Genomic DNA, 21,919 nt, shown 5'->3' on the forward strand with positions numbered 1-21,919 from the left:
CCTGCAGCTGTATGTATTTATGATTTAGGACAAGTAATGTAGCACGTTTTTCAAACGGTGGATGATGCACGCATGGGTATGTGTGGGATTTTTCTTTTCCATTAGTCATCAGGTCTATTTCACCACGAGAAACAAACGGTCACAACTCAACGGGTCCCTTTGTTTGAATGAAGGCCACACACTGAGTGTAAATATTTAAAATAGCAAACTGAGAGCCAGCCATGGTGGTTGGTTGTCGTCGTTTCATTATGATTCATCGCTGAAGGAAGCTGAACAATTAATGAAAAGTGAAACTTCTTCAAAGAAAACCACAAGCATTGAAAGCTGCTAGGAATGATAAATTATTTATCAGATAAAGACACAGTGTAGGCCTCATAAGCTGTGTTTCTATTACCCTTGGAAATGTGCAAAATCTAAATAGTTCAATAAACACATGTAATAGAAACACCTGAATTTCAAGAAAAACGCCTAAATATCGCTTAAGTGTTTTTACGCTTTCATAAGGTGGTTTTTCAGACGTTTCCATATTGAAATGCGCAATGGAAACACTTTTCCGCAATTATGTGAGGTACCTGGTCACATGATCACTTCTCTCCGAGAAAACATAACGTGGTACGTGTCGACAGACCAAGACATTTCTTAGCGTTATACTTAGCGTTATTTAGCGTTATCATTACTGCCACATTAGACGTGAAACAACAAAAGAAAGAGGAGGAGTTTTATAAGGAGGTTCTGAGAGTTCATCTTTCTGCAGCGAAGTCTCGCGAGATGAGATTACGACTCGGCTCCTCCCCTAAAACAACCTTCAATGGAAACACGTTCAAAGAGCAATTATACTTTGTCGGAACTTTAAAAATATCGCTTTTATTTTGCAAAAAACTAACAACACAACTAACAACACAGCAATAACTCAAAGATCATTTGCCCAAATTTTTAAAAAAAGATGTAAATTTGAAAGTTTGTTTTCATCTCATTCTCAGAATAGTTCTGCAATTTCTTGCATCTGCCCCTAAAAACTCCGCCAAAGTGACTTTATAACACATTTCTGGCGTTTTCACGGACTGAAAGTGGTGTCAAAAAAAAATGTCAGGTGTTTATATACGGACAGATTCGAATTCGACCAAAATGAAATCACATCATGAATAGGGGTGAGTATTGGCAAGGATGTTGCAATACAATATGTATCAATACTTGGGTCACAATACGATATTATCGCGATATTGCAATATTCTACCCAGTTAATATCAAAATTAAATGTAGAGAGGAAAAATCAAGTTGCTGTAAATGTTCATCAGAAGATACTGATTATTCAGAGGACAAATTGAGTCGAAACTATTTGCTTCAAAACATCTTATTTATTATTATCTATCGGATTGATTCAATCAAGCATCAAATCGATTTTTTTTTTTTCACACCCCTAATCATAAATACTGGGAACAAAGTAGAACAAAAATTATGTCAAGCCAATCATTGTCCTCCTTGTCTGTCGAAGAAAAACAAAAAATCACATCAAGAATGAAGATAAAAACACTTCTTTATGGGACTCCACATCCCACAATGCAATGCAGGAAACTTTTCCAAAAATGTCAATAAAATGTATGTTAATGTTTCATATATCTAGAGAAATGTTTTTCAAGACATGTACTTCTCCTGACATGTTTCAACTGTCAACTGCCAGTCTTCTTCGGTGGCATCTGCTGATTGCTTTACGCGTCACTGACTTCTGAAGTAATCATTTGTTTACAGTGGTGATGAAAACAAACTTTCACGCGGCAATTTCAAACTTTTCTTCGAGCAAATGATCTTCAATGTATTAATCTGTGAGGCCTAAACTTTGTCTTTATCTGGTTAAAAAAAAAAAAAGATTTAATCTGCAGCAGCTTTAAATAATTTCACCTAAGCTACATTCATTATCTTCCTCGAATCAAACCAGCTTTTGGGGAATAATAGACAAGCTCGTTCCACGTCGACTCCATCTAAGAAGGTCACGGTGATCTCGCTGACTGCGCTCCGCCGCGGCTTCGCACTCCTGTCATTTTATGAGAGCTTTAAAGACTTGTGCCGGGGACGTGGAGAAGATTTAGAGGAGGTAGTCGATAGATAGTGCTGTCCCTACTCCTTTTGATCGCTGGTGTAGTGTCTTTCAAAATGGCAATATATAAAGTATGAGCCTATTCTGTGAGACAGTTGAGCACAGTGAGACTGCCAGAGGAATTCAAGCAATAGTTTGGAGTAAAAGGTCCCTGGCAGGTGTGCCTCCAAAACTCTCGCCTCCTTTAAAAGTCAAATAACGGCTGCCAGGATGAAGTATCGCGTCTGCTCTGCTTCTCTACCGCTTTACAGCAGACATGGACAACTGGTGGCCCACGCTCTAATTTTGGTTAAGTGCACAAAATGAGTTAAAAACACATACAAAATGACACAAATATACACGAGACTAGACAACACAAATACACAAAATGATTTCAAAATCACAAAAACAAAAATTGGATCACTACACAGACAAAAAAAAACAAACAAAATGAGGAAAATACGCTAAATGACTTCAAAAACACACAAAACAACAATAAAAACACACAAGACAAGAACAGAAAGCTCAAAATGAGAAAAAAATTGCACAAAACGACCACAAAAAACTAAAACAAACAACAAATCACACCAAAAACACACGAAATGACATTGTTCTTCCCTGTATTAATGCTCAGATTGGTCATTATTCTAAATGCTGACATGAATGCTGACAATGTGGTTCTCAGATCAGATATTCACATATTAGTGTATTTTACAACTGATTTATGACCCGTTATTAGGGGTGTCCCGATCCGACATTGATATCGGTTCGATATCAGCAAGAAAACAAATATCAAATTTTATCGGAGTGCATCTAAAATGTCCGATATATGTATTATATTATATTTATTCAATTGTAGAATACTGTAGATATTATGTTGAAGGTTAAAATGTACAGAATACAATTGGTTCATAATAAACGGGTCAGTTTCTCTCATCCCTACTGTTGCTGACTATTGTTCTCTGTTTGAGTAACACCACTTGATCAAACCTTTTCTAACATTCCACAAAGTAAGTAATAAAAGTATGTGTGATTCGTGCTGATACTGTATTGGATTGATATCGGTATCAGCCAATATCCAAGGCTGCAATATCGGTATCGTATCGGAAGTGAAAAAGTTGTATCGGGACATCCCTACCCGTTATCATAAGAGATGATGCTAACAGAAAGCTAACACAAGAGGAAGGTTACATTTTATGAGGTGATTTATTAAAGGCTCAGTGGTTGTAATTAAAATTTAATAGCTGAGAATGTAATTGTGATTGGTTTTCAGAGGATAAAAAACAATTGTAATTTAATTGTATTTGGGGAAAAAAATGCTGGTCACTGCAATCATAATTGAATTGTAATTGAACATGGGTAATTGAAAAGTAATTGTAACTGAAAACTGTAACTTGTAACTTTCTTTGTTAATTTCCCACTTTCTCTCACTCTCAAGTACCCCCTGTAGTGCCAATGCGTACTCCTAGGGGTACACGGACCCTCATTTGAGAAACACTGGATTAGACAAAAGAAATTACAGTGGCTTTTTTTGACAATCGTCCAACTTTTTTTTCTTTTTTTTTTCTCCTGTAGGTAAGGACTCTACAGTTACAATGTGGAGAAAATTAATAGAAAGGCATAATAAGAGATGCGGTTGGTGGGAAGCCTGATGTCTTGGAAACAGCAATTAATCAATTAGTCGGAGTGAATCAATACTCCCCGCCCAGGTTGGCAGGCTGACAGCACTCAGGTGTAATTAAAATTGTAGCTATTGACAAATCAAGATGGATGAAGCGCTTCCTTTGCCCGTTTGGCTCGGCTCAGAGAGGCTGATTCACTCGGCGTGACCAATAAAAAGGCACGGCACAGAAATGGGAACGTGGACATATTTGTATGAGTTAGTGCTGGGAGCGGTTCGCCGCGGCAAAAAGGTGCCCATTAGTATCCCGGAGTTGAGGTCAAGCACGAGTAATGCTGCGGGTCAAAGCACAGCGTCTACACATCCATCTCACTCCGTCACCTTCCATTATCATCTGGTATTCCCATTAAGTTGGCTGCTGGGAGTGTTAAGTGATCTGGTCGTGTGTAAAGTGTATCCAAGCAACGGATAATCAAGACGTTAATCCAGCTAATTTACATTCGGCTAACTGCTCAAGTAGCTACAAAGACGATAGAACAGCCATGATGTGCCGACGTTCCATGTTAATATTCAAACTACAATCTGGACTAGGAGGCGTCGTCAGAATGTGGCAATAATCTGAAGTGAAAATCTGGCTAGAGCGGTTAGCATGTTTGTGGCTAAAAGTCGTGGTTAGCATGTAGCTGTAAAGTAGCTAACCTTTACTTTTTGAAGTGCTTCATTCTACAACTTATTTAGTAAAAGTTATGCTGAAGATGCATTTCAGGGTTAAAACAAAGATTCAAAAAGAAAATAAGAAGACAAGACAGACTACATATATGAACCGCAGAAGAGGACTCTCTTTATATCAATGGGGAGGCCAGGTTGTGTGGTTAGCATGTCACGATATATCCCAATACTAAACAACACTAAATCTACATTTTGTTATATCGCAATATCAACAATTACAAATTACAAAATGGTATAAAATAGGGATAGATCAATGTGGATTTTTTATACCGATTTTTTTTCCGTCAGCCTTAGCCCATGACCGATACGGACTGCCAATTTTCTTGAGTAGATACTATTTTTGCTCCCTAAAATTACATCCTAAAAATTAAACACTGATAACAAATGGTACGAGTCTCAATTTTTAAAAAAAAGGAACATTTATTGAAATGCGGATTTGCGAACGCAGCAGCCCGCATCGGCCAATGCCGAAACACATAAAAAATGCAAAAAATCGGCCGATTTTCTACAACAGATTCTGAAAGTTCTTAAATTCTTAAAAGAAATTAACCACATACATCTATAAAACTGACACCTAGCGAACGGCCGTTTAAGTGCTGCGTGATGTGTTAGCTTCATGAAATTGATTTTTTTAGTTGTTAAAAACAAAAAACAACGATTAAAAAAATTGATTTCTGAAATCTTTTCGATCGATACGATTATCGTGCGGTGAAATATCGCCAGATTGTTTTTTTCTTACACCCTTAGTTTGCACTACTTAAACAAAAAAACGTGTTCTTTAAAAATTGCTATAGCACTTTGTCCTATATTTCTATAAATAAAACTAACAATAGACTGTAAAACAAAATGTTTTTAGTAACCTAAAAAAACATTTTACGCTAAGCTTACAGACACATAAAAAGAAGCAAAAAGTAACTAAGTAGAAAAAAGGACGTTCATACTGTGATACTTCAAGTATATCTTCCTCTTTCCCGTTTTAGTCGCAGCCTTATTTACCTGTCACACACATTCATGAGATCTAACACAAGAACAGGTGCTGGCACAAAATCTGTGCTGCGTTCTTTTTTAGTTCAAGCAAACATGTGATGCTACTTAAGTGCTTTTGATCTCATTGGAGGAGCCAAGAACATGCTGCATTTGATGTGTGAACACCTTGAGAGAGACGGGAGTCTCACGAGGTTGGGGGTGATTTTATTCAAACGGGGGCACACGCCCGCCTCAGGTCATCGGGGTCGACTTTTTTTTTTTGACTGATTTGCTTAAATCCTGGCATGATTATAAAGGTTTTTGCTAGATTCTGCCTTTGCTTGCAGCCATCTAATTAAAAAGGCGTGTATAATGGAGAGTTTGATGATGAAAGGTACAGGATGCTGATATTTAAAGCACATTGGCAGTCGTGTGTTTTTAAATGGAACTACCTCACCACCTCAAAGATTATGTCACAAAGCCAGCAAACAGACACATTTAAACATTCTAAGATACAATCTAAACACCTTTTAAAATAGAAAACCCATTCAAAACAGCATGAATAAACATTCTCATTCCCTTTATAATCTGTGAGTGATAGCTCATAACGACAAGTGTGTCCTCCAAATTTATACTGAGGCTGAAAGCGGAAAAAGTCCCATGTACTAATATTTCTTTTCATTTACGTTATCATTATTATTATTATTATTATTATGTAAAGCCTTAAAATGTGTTCCCTCATCAAATCAAAGCACTCTACAAATCAAAGTTAAGGCAATTACAATCTTATTCCACCCTTTCAAATGGCAACAGCTGTTTGCCTTGGTCAAAATCGCAGCATAATTGCACATGGTAGCATATGGTTACGGCTGATTAATCCATCTGGGGTAAAAGCCCAATCATTCCTACGTGGGATGGGTGGAAAGGCAACGGATCCAGGCACTGGAAAGAAGGGTAATGGGATGAGGGAATGGGCCTTTGATGGGATGTCTTTTTAAAGAATCGATCATGCACTCTACCGCGCCGATCCCAGCCATGACATTGATCTGCTCGTCATTCGGCATCTCTCAAAGATGGAATCATACCAGTCGTAGCAAGTATAACAAAAGAGCTTGAATCAGAAGTGCTTTTATTTTGAATTATTCAGTTTTCTCCCAGACATTGGCTTCATTCTGCTGCTACAACACAATCACCCTGACTGCGATAGTGGGTCACGAATAAGCCTATAACTTATACCAGTGTTTCTCAAGTGGGGGTACGTGAAAGAGAGAGAGTGGAAAATTAACAAATAAAGTGACAGTCCTGGTCACACAACCAGCGTGAGATGACTGGAAAGAATAAAAACTATAGAAATAACTATTCAGGGGCCACTAAATCAGTGTTTTTCCAACCCTGGGGTCGGGACCCCATGTGGGTTTGTCTGGTGTTTAAATTGGGGCGCCCAAAAGTTCTGAAAAATTCAGATAGCGTTTTGATTGTTTTTTTTTTTTTTCAATAAAAAAACACAATCATAAACAACTATTTCTATACTTTCACTTTGTGAATATAGTTCAACTAAAATGCAGTGAAAATAAGTAAATATCTTTGGGGTCACCAAAAAGCATTGTTATCAAAACAGGGTTACGATACAAAAAAAGCTGGGAACCACTTTGCTAAATATGTTTTCTTTGCACTTATTTACAAAATGAGATTCTTTAAAAAGTGTGTTATCACACATTCATTCCATCATTATGCTATATAGTTGATTTTAAATAGTTTTCTAAAGATAATGTTATAGTTGGATAAAGTAACAATAACAAGAATATAGCAAATTAAAATAATACATGCGAATAATGTTCACATGGGACAAAACAAAAACAAAACTAGTTTCTTTTTTGTAATGTTTTTAATTAAAACTACTTTTGTTGAGTGGAAGTCGGGACAAGCTTGTAAGGCATATGTCAAACTCAAAGCTCGAGGACCAAATCCGGCCCTTTGGATCATCCAATTTGGCCCGCAGTGCTTATATCACATGATGGCATTTTTTTTTGTTAACCTGTTAAAAAACAAAAAAAATCTTACAATATCCTTTAACTTTCCTCAAATTACTACATAATATTTCCCTTAATTAAAAAGAATTTGGTCACAAAATCAAGTACATTTAAAGTGAATACCATGTTGGGACTGATATCTGTCACTTATTGCTCAGATATTGTCAGTTTCTTACATGTTTTGTATTTTATGTATACATATTATTGTAAAGTAGGGTACAATAAATAACAATGTTCAAATTAATCGTTTTCCCGCTTGAAATCTGTGGCCCACTTGAGATCAAACTGCTCTGTATTTGACCAATGAACTAAAATAAGTTGTAAGGGATGCAATAGGAAGTAAGCGGATTGTGTACAGATTTAGTCGACTGTAATCGTCATGTTATTTATTTTACTAAAACTAGACTATAATTGAAAGTCGTGATGACTAAATCTTTTATGGAAACTTAGTTGCATTTTAGTGACAGGACTATGGTAAACTAAATCTAAATCAACACTGACTGACCTATAGAAATTAATACTGAGAGAAAAACAACATCACAAAACCACTTCAATTATTGGATTCACGGGGGAAGTTTTGCTTTTATTCTGAATCTGTCCTGAATCCAGCGTCACTCTGAGGTCTTTACCTTTTTTCCATCCATTCAGATGAGCAATGATGATGGTAAACAGTCCTTGACTACAGAGAGCGCCCTCCCTCTGCCCGTCGCAGCAGGCATAATGACCCTCTTCATGAGTGAGGGAAAAGTTCAAGTCCATAATCACACTCATCCCACTTGTTTTAAATTAGTATGAGGTGATTTTAGAGGCTGGTTTGAAGGGCATATTTAGGAGCACTTTCCCTTTGTAAAAAAGCAATATGCATGGGGGACAAAAAAGATGTATGGCATAAAGACAGAGAAGGACCCTTGATACTGATGAGTGCTTAATAAAGAGCAGAACTCTAGGTTCCCTTGTTCGAACAAATAAAAGTCCATGCTTTACTACAGGCATATTTTAAACAATTGGGAAACCCCACAATGGCTCATTCTCACAGTGTATACGTCGCTTTCCAAGAAATAGCCAAAGATAAGTCGTTGCTGTCAAACAATCCAAGCCAGGATGAGAGGCTGTCTTCTATTGGCTTGGTATACCACTGATTGGCACCTTTATTAGCCAATGGCTTGCCTCTTTTCTTACAAGGTACGCTATTGGTTGAAGAAGCTGCCAGTCAACAACTGACTTACTAAATCAAAGCATGCCAGGGGGTGGTTCTAGTTCTGGTTGTATCTCTGGAAATAAACAGATATGTCTGCATATCAGTCCATTTAAAGCTTTTTATTGTCATTTTTTATTGTAATCTATCAGCTGCTAGCCTGATACGCTAATGCTGACATTTTTCTTGCTCCAAAGCACAAACCAACACAAAAACCCTAATGTTATGCTAGTTATACTATTTTCACAAATCTAGTGTGAACAGACTTTTACCAGGTTCAATATACTTTCGCTTAAACACAGCGAATGATGTTTTAAAAGGATTTACAATTCACATTTTTACTCACTGGATGGTGCTGTCGACTGGCTGAAAAATACATACAGTAGATAGGTCACTCCACTGTATAAGTCATGTCCTCATTTTAAACCAAAAAATGGAGCGACTTATACCCCGGAAAACATGGAACATACGTCAAGCGGACAAACTCATGTTAAAACCTGGAGGCTGTCAATTATACATATGATACATTTTTAAAAAAAAAAAAAGATGTGGAAACCCTGAATATAGTCCTTAAAAAAGAAAACAAAAAGCAATGATTTCAGCGTAGGTGATCCAACTTCAGTAAATCCGTGGCCAACTAATCAAAAAAAACAGTTCATATAAAAGAGAAAACACCAACCGGTGTTGATTCCACCACAATCACAGACCCAATTGGGATATGAGGCAGAACAATGACATCAGGTTGTCTTTTCTAAAACCAGAACAGAGATAAATGGGCTCTTTGTTTAATGGACGACATTGTTTTCATCCCTTAGGTCTTCCAACCCTTGTATGAGAGAATAGTGAGGATTCCCAGCTGGCAATGGGAGCCTCTTTTCCCAGTCCCAGAACCAAAATTAATAACCATACTGGAGACAAATGAGGCAGCTCTGGCAATTACTAACCAGACTCATTCTGTGCCATGTTCCGGACAGACGAGTTGACAGGGGCATAAAAGGGACTGTTAGGAGTAGGGATGCAACGATTCACTCAACTCCCGATACGATTCGATTCACGAAACTGTGTTCACAATACGATTCTCTCACGATTTATTTTACAAAATGGGACTGTAGACAAATAATGATTGAAAAATATTTTTTTGGGGAAAAAATAGAAAATACTGTGCTATTTTCCTTTTATTTTTCATTGTCAAAAGAATGCCTTGATAAACTATTCAGAACAATGCAAATTAACTAAAAATAAATATTGAATGAAATAAATAACGGAATAATACAAATGAAGAAGAAGCCTATTAATTTAAATTCTGGTTCTATAGTAAACAATGCAAAACTGCATAATAGTTTTTTTTTCTTTTTAAAAGTGCAACTGAAAATGTATTTTGTGCCTTAACAATTGAACTTTAAAAAAAAAAACTGCATTGTATTTACGTCAGATATTTGTTTGGACCAGCAGAGGGCGCTGGTAACCCAGTGTACTGCGATTCAATTTTCAGAAAATCGATATCAACCGTGATACCTATGAATCGATTTTTAGCTGCCTTACAATTCATTGTTACATCCCTAGTTAGGGGCTAAAGCTGTGTATATTGCTGCTGGGTTCTCTTCACTTTATATTTTGTTAAGCGCATTGAGATGACTGTTGTAATTTGCACTATATAAATAAAGTTGAATTAAATTGTATTGAATTTCAACCAAACAGTTCTCATTCTGGTCAAACTCTGAGCATGAAGTCGACATTGTATTCCCATTTTTGAGGTGGCAAGGCTAAAATATTCAGAGAAACTTTTTCACAATATACCATGACTGAGTAAAATGAAAAGTGTCCAGCGATCCAGAGGGAGAATTTGGAAACTAATGTGGGCACGGAGAACAGATAGCTGTGTAATGGTATTGATTATGCCGCGCCATTACCCACTCAGCAGTAACCTCTGAGGCCCAAGTCTTTCCTGGTGGCAACATTTTTATGTCATCTCGCTCCAAGTTATGGTGACCCTTACTTCACCTCCCATATTGAAGCAATACAAACCCAGTAATGCAAACCCAATCGCAAAGTGGAATTTTACTGCCGCAGAAGAGAAACAGGCTTTGGATTCTTAACAGTATGCATTTACAATTGTGGGTTTACAAGAGATGCTACACGGCATGCCATTAGCAGCGTAAAATTCTTCAGCGCAGGTTGAACTTTGACACAAAGCTGATCAACACACCAGCACTGAGTTTTTACAACTCCTCCCTCTCCAGATTGATATCTATATAAAGCTCGCACTGAGCGCAGCGTCTTAGCACAGCACAGCTTGGCAGAAGTAGTTGAATGTTGTCACAAATATTTATATTAAGAATAAAGAACGCTGCTTTTATGCTAATAAAACAGGATGCTGTCCCACATCGACAGTGATGAATATATTAACTCCACAGGAGGCTTTCACAGCAGTTGTCAAAAGCAGTAACACAATACACCCAAGATGGTGACACATTTAAGTGGATTATGAGTATACATTACAATTAAAGCACTGTAAGACGCAGCTCTATACGTGGAAGATGGAGTGGGGGGGAAAGAAGCCAAGCTGGGATACTGGTTAGGTTATTATCCAGAGGTGAAAAGTTCATCCATAGGGGTTTGGGATTCTTTCCGATGGAACTGAGCACAGCTGAAGTGGGGAGTGACACTCGTGTGTGAATAAATAGCAAACATGGAGAATGTGCCTGGTTTGCACACGAGGACATTCCATCTGTCAACACCTTTCTGATTTTCCTATACATGACATTATTTACATTATGTTAGTGTAGTAGCAGATGGCAGTACCTGCCACCAAGCAAACTTGAAGCACTTTGTTGCACTTACTCAGAGTTTTCCTGCAGTCTAAATTCTTGCTCGTGTCGTACGTCACTTTTGACAAAAGCGTCTGATAAATGAAGTTGTAGAATTGTAGAATGATGACCCTGCAGAGCTCTGTGTTAACTTTCAAAGGTCGCTTGCGGTGTAGGACAAACATAAAGGTGGGATAATATATTGTGCAACAAGATATCTAATATTAAACATCACAAGATGTATTGTCGAGGGTACGGGTGGTGGTTATTCTTGGTTTTTATTTGGTATACTCCTACTGAGTTAAAAAGGCCATGCCCCAAGTAAATATGTACAGAGTTGAAGTCAAATAAATGCATGTTTATTGAATTTGATTACATTGTAATCATAGGCTAAGGCTGGGCTGAGTTTTCTATTGTGGTGATATAAAAAATGACAATACTGCCTTTATCATTTGTACAGCTTATTTTGTTTTAAAATACTTTAAAAAGCGCTGCTTTCACTACTTCTCAGTACGAAAAAAACTGTTAGATGGATTGCTGACTCAGGCGTTCCCCTAAACAAGCCACACTAGAGAACTCACTCATATGTGCTGTCCCTTAGAGGATAAAAAGCAAAAAGTGGAACATATTGTGCAGCTATTTGGTAATAAATGTGTCTAAGTGGCAATAGGCATCAGCAAATTTAACCCTGAATTGTCTTTCTGGTAAAACTTTATTTTAAATAAAATGATCAAGATTTATATTGCTTTTCGCCATTTTGAGATATGAGTTTTTGTCCATGTCACCAAGCCCTATCGCGATTCCATTATCGTCTATCTTATCGTATTGTGACAGATAGCTTTGTCTTATAATGTCAAGAAAATACATGTCACAAGTTAAAGAGATAATATCCTTGCCTGGCTAGTAAGGTTATTTAGCTAACTACAGATTGATTATTTCATATTTTCAAGTAACTCTGGTGTGGAATCACTGCTTTACATCATCGTTTACATTGACAATGTATGTTCTCTTTTTAATAGCCATTTCTCCAGTGCTCACACAACTTAACTGGTGACAGATTTTAAATCGCAGACCCAACATCGTCCGACTCTCTGGTCCGGAGCAGCCCAATGCTAATCAACCAGCGGCTAACCTCCAAGCTAATGGCCAACAGTGATCAAAGATATGCCCTCAGTGACTTCCAACGATGGTGAAACAACCGGAACATGTAAGAGATGATGAAATCTTGACGGTGGCAGACGGGCAAGCATTAATGCACTGCTTGTTCTTGCTTTGACAGTCAACAATGTGGCTATTTTGGTATCCCTGATCCTTTGACTCATTACATTAGATTTAGTTCATAATCTGACTTTATAGAACATCTTCTAGCAAAAGGCTCTGGAAGCTTTCCAGCAAGAACAAAAAACCAGTCTTTAACCACGTCGCTCTCTTATGCTGCCCTATCGTAAAGACCTTGGGGAGGAGAGTTTGTTTCATTGAATAAAGCACGGTGGCATTTCAAGAAGTTATTCTGAAAATCTAACACTGGACTTTGACCATGACTTACAGTAACTCGGTAGCCCCAAATACTAAGAGCCATAAGTTGTGACTTTCTGTCAAAGTACTGGCTGTGAGCATCAAAGACAGTCCAGTTTTTCTTTCTTTTTGAAAAACCTTTCACAGGGCACAGCTGCTGCAAGGAAACACAGCTCCCCATGTCCGTCAATTAGGATGAGTGACAAATCAGGACACTTGTGGTCCAGAGAGGCTCTTTCCACCCCGCTGTATCCACAAATAATTCCCACTTCAATCCTTATCTTATCTTCCTCCGAAGATCACTTGAGTTTTATCAATAGAGATTATGACAATTCCAAGTAATCCTTTGAAAACACTTTGAAAAGTGCTAGTCACATCAAAGACCACAGGTGGCATTAAGGATGAGGTGAAAACTAATCAACAATCTTCACTATAAGGCTCAGTTCCGCAAAATCTTGTTGCACAAGAAACTATCATAGCACATTATCTTCAGGTGTGCAAACTGGGGGGTTTTAGACACGACATCCAAACAAACACCAATGTTGCATATGTGTAGCAACAGATTAGCACTCAAGCTTTTAACAGTCGTTGGTGGAGTCAGAGAATACTCGTCCATGTCGGTCAGAGAGCTATGGCAATGAAAAGTTTTTGAAATAACATGAATAATAAAGAGTTGTAGAAGATATCTGTAGGCACAAGCCTGCTAAAGAAAATTAGGCTTAATATTTCAACAATCAAAAATGGGGCAAGACATTTTTACGAGTTGAACCCTTTAGCTTTGTTGGAAGAATGAATCCTACGGCCTTAATATTTGCTTCAAATCATCTTATGACAGTTTTAGACCAATCAACTCTCAGAATTAAAATAGACATGACATCCTTTGACTACGATGTCAAGGCCCGTGTTGTGGCCCCTCAGCAGACAGCAGCATACTGCAGATTCCTCCCAGCATTGTAAAATCCCAGTGGGCACCCCCCCTCACCCCCAACCCACCTACCGCACCCTCTAGTCCTGTCGTAGCCACACTTATACACACTAATCTGAGTGACATGCCTCCGACAAAGCCAAGTCTTCAAGTCCTTATAAAGCTCCCAAAGTCGAGTCTGCCTAATCTGCAGACGCATGTATGCCAAACATGGCATTCCAATCGAGCGCTCCCCCGCCGCTCCGAGCTCGAAAATAGACACGTTAGAAATGACAAAAACAGCAGGCGAACCCAGCATTGTCTCTGCATGACCTCAGAGAATGAACAGTGGGACAGACAAGACGGCGCTTACAACTGTCACTTTAAACAAGACACTGAAGTCATGAGGACTTTGGAGAATGGTTCTTTATATGTTACTGTTTAAGAAGACACCAAACCGATGTCAGCGCCTAAAAATAAGATGTAAAAAGAAGAAAAAAAAACCAGACTGTTTCTGGAATTCTAGCCGCCATAGAATGTAACAACAGATTACATCGAAGCTGCTCCACAGCACAACATAATGCTGGAAAACAATATTCAAAATAAAAGCACTGAAGATCATCCCTCTTTGCTCTCCTAGCCCTGAAGCGAGACTTTGTAGCACTTTGGTGTGATGAAGGCTTCTCTCCCATCGTTAAAAAGCCGTTTCAGTCGACTGGTCATTAAAATGTGGCGAGCATTGGCGGACATGTCCGTCCAGCGGCATGCTACTCGCCTCATCAAGTCCTTTAATCATCGGGCGGAAAGAGAGCAGCCCACACTGGGGTCACTTTCAATGAGCTGCTCTCGGAATGGTCTGAGGAGAGCCCAATTAAATCCTACATGTTCTGACCCAGGAGGGACCACGTAATGGGTTCTGAGTGAGCGAGAGTGATTGACAACCTTCACCCTATACTGTACTCGATCACATACACGCAGATTGCTTTGTGCAAGACATGGGCAAAGGGCGGCACAGGGGCCACATGTGGCCCTCGCTCTGATTTTGAAATCACACAAAAAAAACGTACAAAATTACAAAAAAATGACTCAAAAATGTGACACCAAATACAAAAGTTAGCCCAAAAATTACAACAAATACACACAAAAATGACTTGAAAACACAAAGCTACCAAAAAATACACAAAAATAAAAAGACAGGATAATACAACAAACAACTATAAAACACACAAAATTAAATGAAACACACAAAATGACAGAAAATAATAATAAAAAAAAATACAAAAATTACTCAACAGACTAAAGGACAGGAAAATACAGAAAACAATTTAAAAAACAGAAGAATCAACAACAATAACACACAAAACAACAAAATAACCACATAAACAGACAAAACCCTTTACTTATTACTTTATGAATGCTCTGAATGCTCATTATTCTAAATGCTGACGTGAACGTTGATAATGTGTCCATCCGATCACATTTTTGTGGCCCCCCGCTGTGATGAAAGTTGCCCATCTCTTATGCAAAGCCTTCTCTGCGACAAACTGTGCATGCTGTACTTTTACTGGCTTGGCTAAACACGATGGGAGAGGAAGTGCGATATCATCATCTCAGAGAGTGAAGAAGCAACAATGTCAGGATCCCTAATCCCTGGGATACACAAGTTATCAATCTCCTGTAAATGTCAGGAACGAGGACATGCCGTCATGAATGATGGATACTCTCCTTGTTTGTATTTCCCCCCCTTTGCATCTTCTCTTCATCGTATTATTGAGTGAGCCCCACAAAGGAGGCTTAGTCTGTCTTGAAACGTAACACTGCTTCCTCACAGTGACAGGCAGCCGTACCTGAATCCAAACTACACAGCACAGCAAAGCACAGGAGAGGAAAGATCAAGAGGGGCTGCCACTAGACGAATGTCAGACCAGAGAATGTGCTGAGAGCAACGTGTGTGCATATTGTATGAACTGTGGAGAGAAGAAGACACAGTTGAGTTGAACTTTCTACAGCAGAGGGTCGTGAAGGACTGAAGGATGGAACACAAAGACAAGCTCAGAGGCTGAATGTTTCATGCTCTACCAAAAAAAGGAAACTGGAGTAACTTTAGGGACTCAAAGAAGTCCTGGAAAAGCTTTTTGTGCCTCACCACTGCTTCCACATGCACGTCATATTCCAAAAGAATCAGCACTAAAATGTTCCAGAATGAACATTTGTGGAGGGATGAGTTGGTGAGGATGATTTTTATTCATTTATTTTAAAGAGGAAACCCTGAGGTCAGTGTGCCATCATTACAGTGGGCAGCATTGCACTCCGAATTGGAGCCATTTGTCCAGATCAGGCAACTTCAAATAGTAATAGCAAAGATTCATCTGCCACACTTGGCACAGTCATCTCCCCAATATGTGTTCAGTCAGTGATGGTGCTGCAGTTAGACATGCTGGTTAATGATTCGTGCTTATTCACCAATTTAACGATCAATGGCACTAAATGCGCTCATTACGCACGGACACAGATGGAAACACGTGACCAAAGGAGCAATAAAGATGATCTTAGTGGTATTTTCTGCACAATTTGAGAGGAGAGGTGAGCTTTAGGAAGTTTGGAGACGTAAGTTCGCATTAAAAAACTGCTCTGGATGTGTGTGAGAATGTGATCAAATAAAAAGGATGGCTACAGATGTGAGTGGAGACCATGTGTAGCGCACACAAAAAACCCAAAATGAAGACATCACAGAGGATGAAGCAGCTCCAGCTCGGAGACATGCATCGTAGCAGGGGATCTGCACAACAAAGCCCCCCCAGCGCGGTGACTAATCAGCCACGGGTGCCCGTCTTACCTTGAGCGTGCGCGGAGTGAATGAAGAAGGAAGAAAATAAAATCCATGTGGCACGCCACATCGGTCCTCTCCGGGAGTCCTCCACCATGGTCCCAAAGCGGTGAGATCGGACAACAAGTGCCCGGTGACGCACGCTCCGACCCGCGGGCGCAGGACGCCTCCTTCCTCCGGTGCCGCCGCTGCTGCTCCTGGTGGTGGTGGTGGAACGAGCTGTGCGTCCGTGGATCTCCTCCAGTACAGCCTCCACAAACCCAGCAGGACCCCACGCCGTTTGGAGATGGAACTCAGGTGAAGTGTCTACACCTCCTGCTTTTTTTTTTTATCTTCAAACTTCAGCCTCCAGTTGACTTGTCAGAGTTCCTCTCCAATCATCACCTCTCTCTGCAAGATGAGGGGAAAGACGCAGCAGCAGCAGCACTAGCGCAACACCTCCCGGAAAGTTCCTCCCCGCGGTGCGCGGCACTGCCAAGGTCGCCACTTCAGTGTGAGTGACGCGCTGAGGGGAAGTTCAGTTCAGCAGCTGCAGCGCGTGCTGGGAGGAAGTTGCGCACACTCAGCCAGTGACAGTGAGAGGCTGCCATGGAGCGGAGAGCAGCTCGTGTGCCGGTGAGCGTCGGGTGAGTCCCGGACTGCTGCACGAGCCCAGACGCCGGGATGTGGCGCTGCAGCAGCGAGGCAGTGAGGGTCGCCACCGTGCGGCTGAGAGGGGAAGTGCACCCCCAACCCCTCACATGCACGGCTGCCCTCACGGAGACATGATTACCCTGCATGGGTTGCCAGTTTCTGAATGAATCAATGAAACTGATAAAGGGATTCACAACAATCACAGTCAAAGTAATAATCACATACCTAATGTAATAATACGCGTTTAGTGTTTTCCAACCAATGGCAGGCAAGGTACATTTATTTGTATAGCGCATTTCATACACAATACAACCCAATGTGCTTTGCATGATCAAAAAGTGCAACAAAAAACATTCAACAGCTTAAAAATCAATGAGAACATTAAAATCAGCAGTAAAAACATTTAAAATAATCAGTAGAAACATTTAAAATCAGCAGTGAAAACATTTAAAATCATCAATGAAAACATTTAAAATCAGCAGCAAAAAATATTTAAAATCAACAGTAAAAACATTTAAAATCATCAGTGAAAACATTTAAAATCATCAGTAAAATTAGTTTAAAAAAACCCTTTAAAATCAGCAGTAAAATACATTTAAAATTAGGAGCAAAAAATATTTAAAATCAACAGTAAAAACATTTAAAATCATCAGTGAAAACCATTAAAATCATCAGTGAAAACATTTAAAATCATCAGTAAAATTAGTTTAAAAAAAACCCTTTAAAATCAGCAGTAAAATACATTTAAAATCATCAGTGAAATTAGTTTAAAAAAAAATTAAAATCATCAGTGAAAACATTTAAAATCAGCAGTAAAAACATTTACAATTACCAGAATTTTTTCTATCCATCGATCCATTTTCTGACCCACTTGCTCCTTCTTTCAGGGTCACGGGGGTCTGCTGGTGCCCATCTCCAGCTCTTATTGGGCGTCAGGCGGGGGTACACCCTGGACATGGCGCCAGTCCATCGTAGGGCAACACGCACACACACAAACACACAACTATGGGCAATTTAGCGTCTCCAATCAACCTAACAGTCATGTTTTCTGGATTGTGAGAGGAAGCCGGAGTACCTGGAGAAAACCCGCACAACACACCCCAGGGCTTGAACCCAGGACATTCTTGCTGTGAGGCACACGTGCTAACCACTAATTTCCTCATGTGGGGTCGTCTGGAATGAAAATAGGGTCACCTGAAAGGTCTAGTAATTAGTATTTAAATTCTATTTTTACATTTTTTTTAATTATTATTTTTCAAATACACACCACACAAATATTAAATAACTGTATCCTATACTTTGGATACAGTTGTGCTAAAGGAATTAGCACTGTGTTTTTCAACCTTGGTGTCGGGTCACCATGTGGGGTCACCTGAAATGACTAGTACTGGTAATTGGTCAAAAAATAAATAAATAGTTTTTTTATTTATTTATTTATTTTAATGATTTGTATTTTTCAAATACACATCACACACAATAATAATGAAATAACCGTTTCCTATACTTAAACTATCTCAAATATAAATCTACTTAAAGTCAGTATAAAAAACTGATGTGGTGACTTTGTGCACTACCCGAAAAAGGTTGAGCCTCTGGATTAGCAACAATCACAGTCGAACTAATCACCGTCGTAATGTAATAATAAGCATGTGTTTCTTAACTAATGAGCAAAGCATCACTGCATCAACCTGCACTAAATTATGGAGTCACTGCAGCGCTACTTTCTTCCATTGTGTGCTTTTAGAGGTGAGTTCCTCAGCATTTCCCAACACATGGAAAGTGAAGTGACTCACTTTGAGCTACAGAACTATTTTTCTTTGAGTCACCAATTGGTCAGAAATTGATTTTTTTTTTTTTTTTTTTTTAAAAAACAGAAACCCATTTTCTCTCTCTTTGTCTTTGGTGTTTGAGCTGGACAAAAACAATGACTGATCAAACAATGAGTCGCTATAAAGTCACACATCAACAGACCCTTGTTTCCTGTAATCTTACATGCTGTGACATCATTCAAGCAACAGTTGGTTGTCAATTAAACCACATATGGTTCACTAGGGCACGAGTAGACTTGACAAGTAAAGTAAAAAGTGTCACTAGTACAACTAGCAACCATTGCAAAATACAGAATCAAGGAAACAAACACTGTATCAAAGAAGCCATCAAAACCAGGAAGTGGAGCTTTAATATCACAACAGCGGCCACGCCCAGAAAGAACTCATCAAAGGACACATCAAAGCGATCAGCAGACGCTTCTGAGGAAGACTAACAGTTGGCAGTCGAACCATGTCAGGAGATCAAAGTAAATCTCCTGAAAAAAGCTGTACCTTCACATATAACTACTAGTAAGTCTTATATGCTAATAAGGGAGCGGGAGGGAAGCTAATCCAGGCTTGCCATTGGTTCCAACCAATCAGGGAGCTGGATTTGGTTATAATCCCTCCTACTTTATTTGCATTTGGTCTACTAGTAGATAGTAGGGGTTGAACAACTTCAGAATTTTAAAGGTCGACTTCATGTGTATACTAGTCGAGTCAACGTCAACTAGTCGATGACGTCACCAAGAGCCGAAGCCGAGTCGAGTGGCAGCCGACTACCGGTGTTGTGCCAAAATCTGTGACCTGAAAAAATCTGACCGCAGGTGACGACAGTTCCAACCCTTGCGGATTCTCGGCGGACATTTACTCCCCCTTAAACATATTTGTAATTCTTCTTTATCTCTTCAACATATCTAACTTCACTTTCATGAAACATGTGGACTACACTTCTTAAACACTCTCTGTACCTAAGAGGACAGCGCGAAAATCGCATTTTATGATATCGCGATAATATCGCAAATGCAATTAATCGTTCAGCTCTACTAGTAGACTATTTTGCTTTACTAGTTCGGTCTACTTGCGCACTAATTCCCAGCACCTCATTTGTTTTTAGGTGTTCTGATTATATTTTGAAGTATAATATTTGGACAGATGCACCTTTCATTGAGTTGAAATTGCTGTCATAGTATACACAAAATTGAAGGTAAAAACTGAGGGCGAGTGAGAGAGAACAAAGTCAAGCCACGCCCCCACGCTACATCTAAAGTGTGATTTTGCGCAAAAAATAGTTTCACGCATTGTATTTTCATTTTCTTCTGTGCTGTGCTGCTGATTCATAAGAGAAGTTATGGTGTAAAAGTTTTATAAATGTTTTGTGTTTGTGGGCTTTTGTGTTCTGAAAGTGAACTTTGTGATGAGTGGCTAAATTAGTGGTGATTTTGAGCTGTCCTTGTTGCTGAAACATAACAGATAGAGAGAGAGAGACAGATGTGCTCTGTAATGTGCTTCTTTAACGCTGATTCATCATTCTTTTTATCAAACATTTAAGTTAATCGGTTGTTTGTATTCACGTGATATTATCGGCCCATTTAGTGAGCAATGGCGCTTTAAAAAGAAGTATTCCGTGTATTCTCTTACTGCCGGTGTAGTGAAAAATAATCGTACACGTGAAAGCCTCCTACAGGCTCATTCGCACGAATAGCGTAGTAAATATTGACACATATACGTACAATATTTTGCTACCTTAATTTTTCCTACTATGATAAACCCTAATTCTAACCCTAAAAATTAAAGGAGAGATTATTTCAAAATGACGGACGCGCATGCGCAGCTTGCCAGGTGTGCATGCCCACTGTTTACCGTAGGAAACTTTCACGGTAGGTTTGTTCTACAGCCGGCGTTTGCTCCGGAACCTGATGATTTACAAATTAAGCGCTGAGTACTGGTGCATCCAAAATCTCACTAGTAGCACTAGTTGACCAAATGTAAATGAAGTAGGAGGGATTATAACCAAATCCAGCCCCCTGATTGGTTGGAATATTTTCGAAAGCCAATGGCAAGTCTGAATTTGCGTTTCCCCGCAATTAGCATATAAGGCTAACTGGTAGTACTAGTGAAACATTTTGCTTCACTAGTAACATCACCTTGTGCACTAGTAAACCAAAATTGAGTATGGTTTGTATCGCTAATAAAAATGAATGCAGTTAGTTTTAGCACCTGAGATGCTTTAACCTGATTGGCCACCACGGGTGCCACCCTGCTCCATGATTGGCTATTGCCCAATCAAGGGTTTGAGTGTAATTCAACTTGACAAACCTAAATCTAAATGAATATTTAAATCCAGTCGTGCCCAGTAAGATACGATGAATTGGTTCCAAACCAGTCGTATGTGGAGACATTTATCATTTGATTTACAACGTAACAAGATCATATTCTACTCGTTTTACAAATGTACAAATGGAGCCAACAATTTTTCATCGAGCAAACATTACATTTTGGCTGGACGCCATGAGAACACATTAAAGGCAAAGCCAAAATGCACAAAAAGCCAAGAAATAATATCATTTTTGATTTATCTTACGCACTGTCATGTTGTCCCTTATACACATCACTATCAGCACATACAGTACGACCAGGGTTGGAGTCAATTATAATTGTAATCGCATAGTTGATAATTCATTACAATTATATAGTAATTGTAATAAAAAAAATCTGCTGCTGCTGTAATCGTAATTGTCGTGACAATTCGATAAAAAACTGTCAATTATAGTTTCATTGAATGCAAAACTGAGAAACAATGTTACAGTTCT

The 21,919-nt window shown here is 39.0% G+C and overlaps 1 protein-coding gene across 4 annotated transcripts in view; it reads right to left on the reverse strand.

Annotated features, from left to right (window-relative positions):
* Window positions 1-17,288, reverse strand: part of sdk2b (sidekick cell adhesion molecule 2b) — a 339,250-nt gene extending 321,962 nt beyond the window's left edge. For all 4 annotated transcript variants that reach the window (XM_028476014.1, XM_028476012.1, XM_028476013.1 and 1 more), the window contains exon 1: window positions 16,675-17,288. In XM_028476014.1, coding sequence (XP_028331815.1) covers window positions 16,675-16,762 — 88 coding nt within the window. In that variant the 5' untranslated portion in view covers window positions 16,763-17,288. The remainder of the gene's footprint in view (window positions 1-16,674) is intronic.
* Between the last annotated feature and the right edge of the window lie 4,631 nt (window positions 17,289-21,919).

Source organism: Gouania willdenowi, chromosome 19 (genome assembly GCF_900634775.1).
Source record: "Gouania willdenowi chromosome 19, fGouWil2.1, whole genome shotgun sequence".
NCBI classification, from domain to species: domain Eukaryota; kingdom Metazoa; phylum Chordata; class Actinopteri; order Blenniiformes; family Gobiesocidae; genus Gouania; species Gouania willdenowi.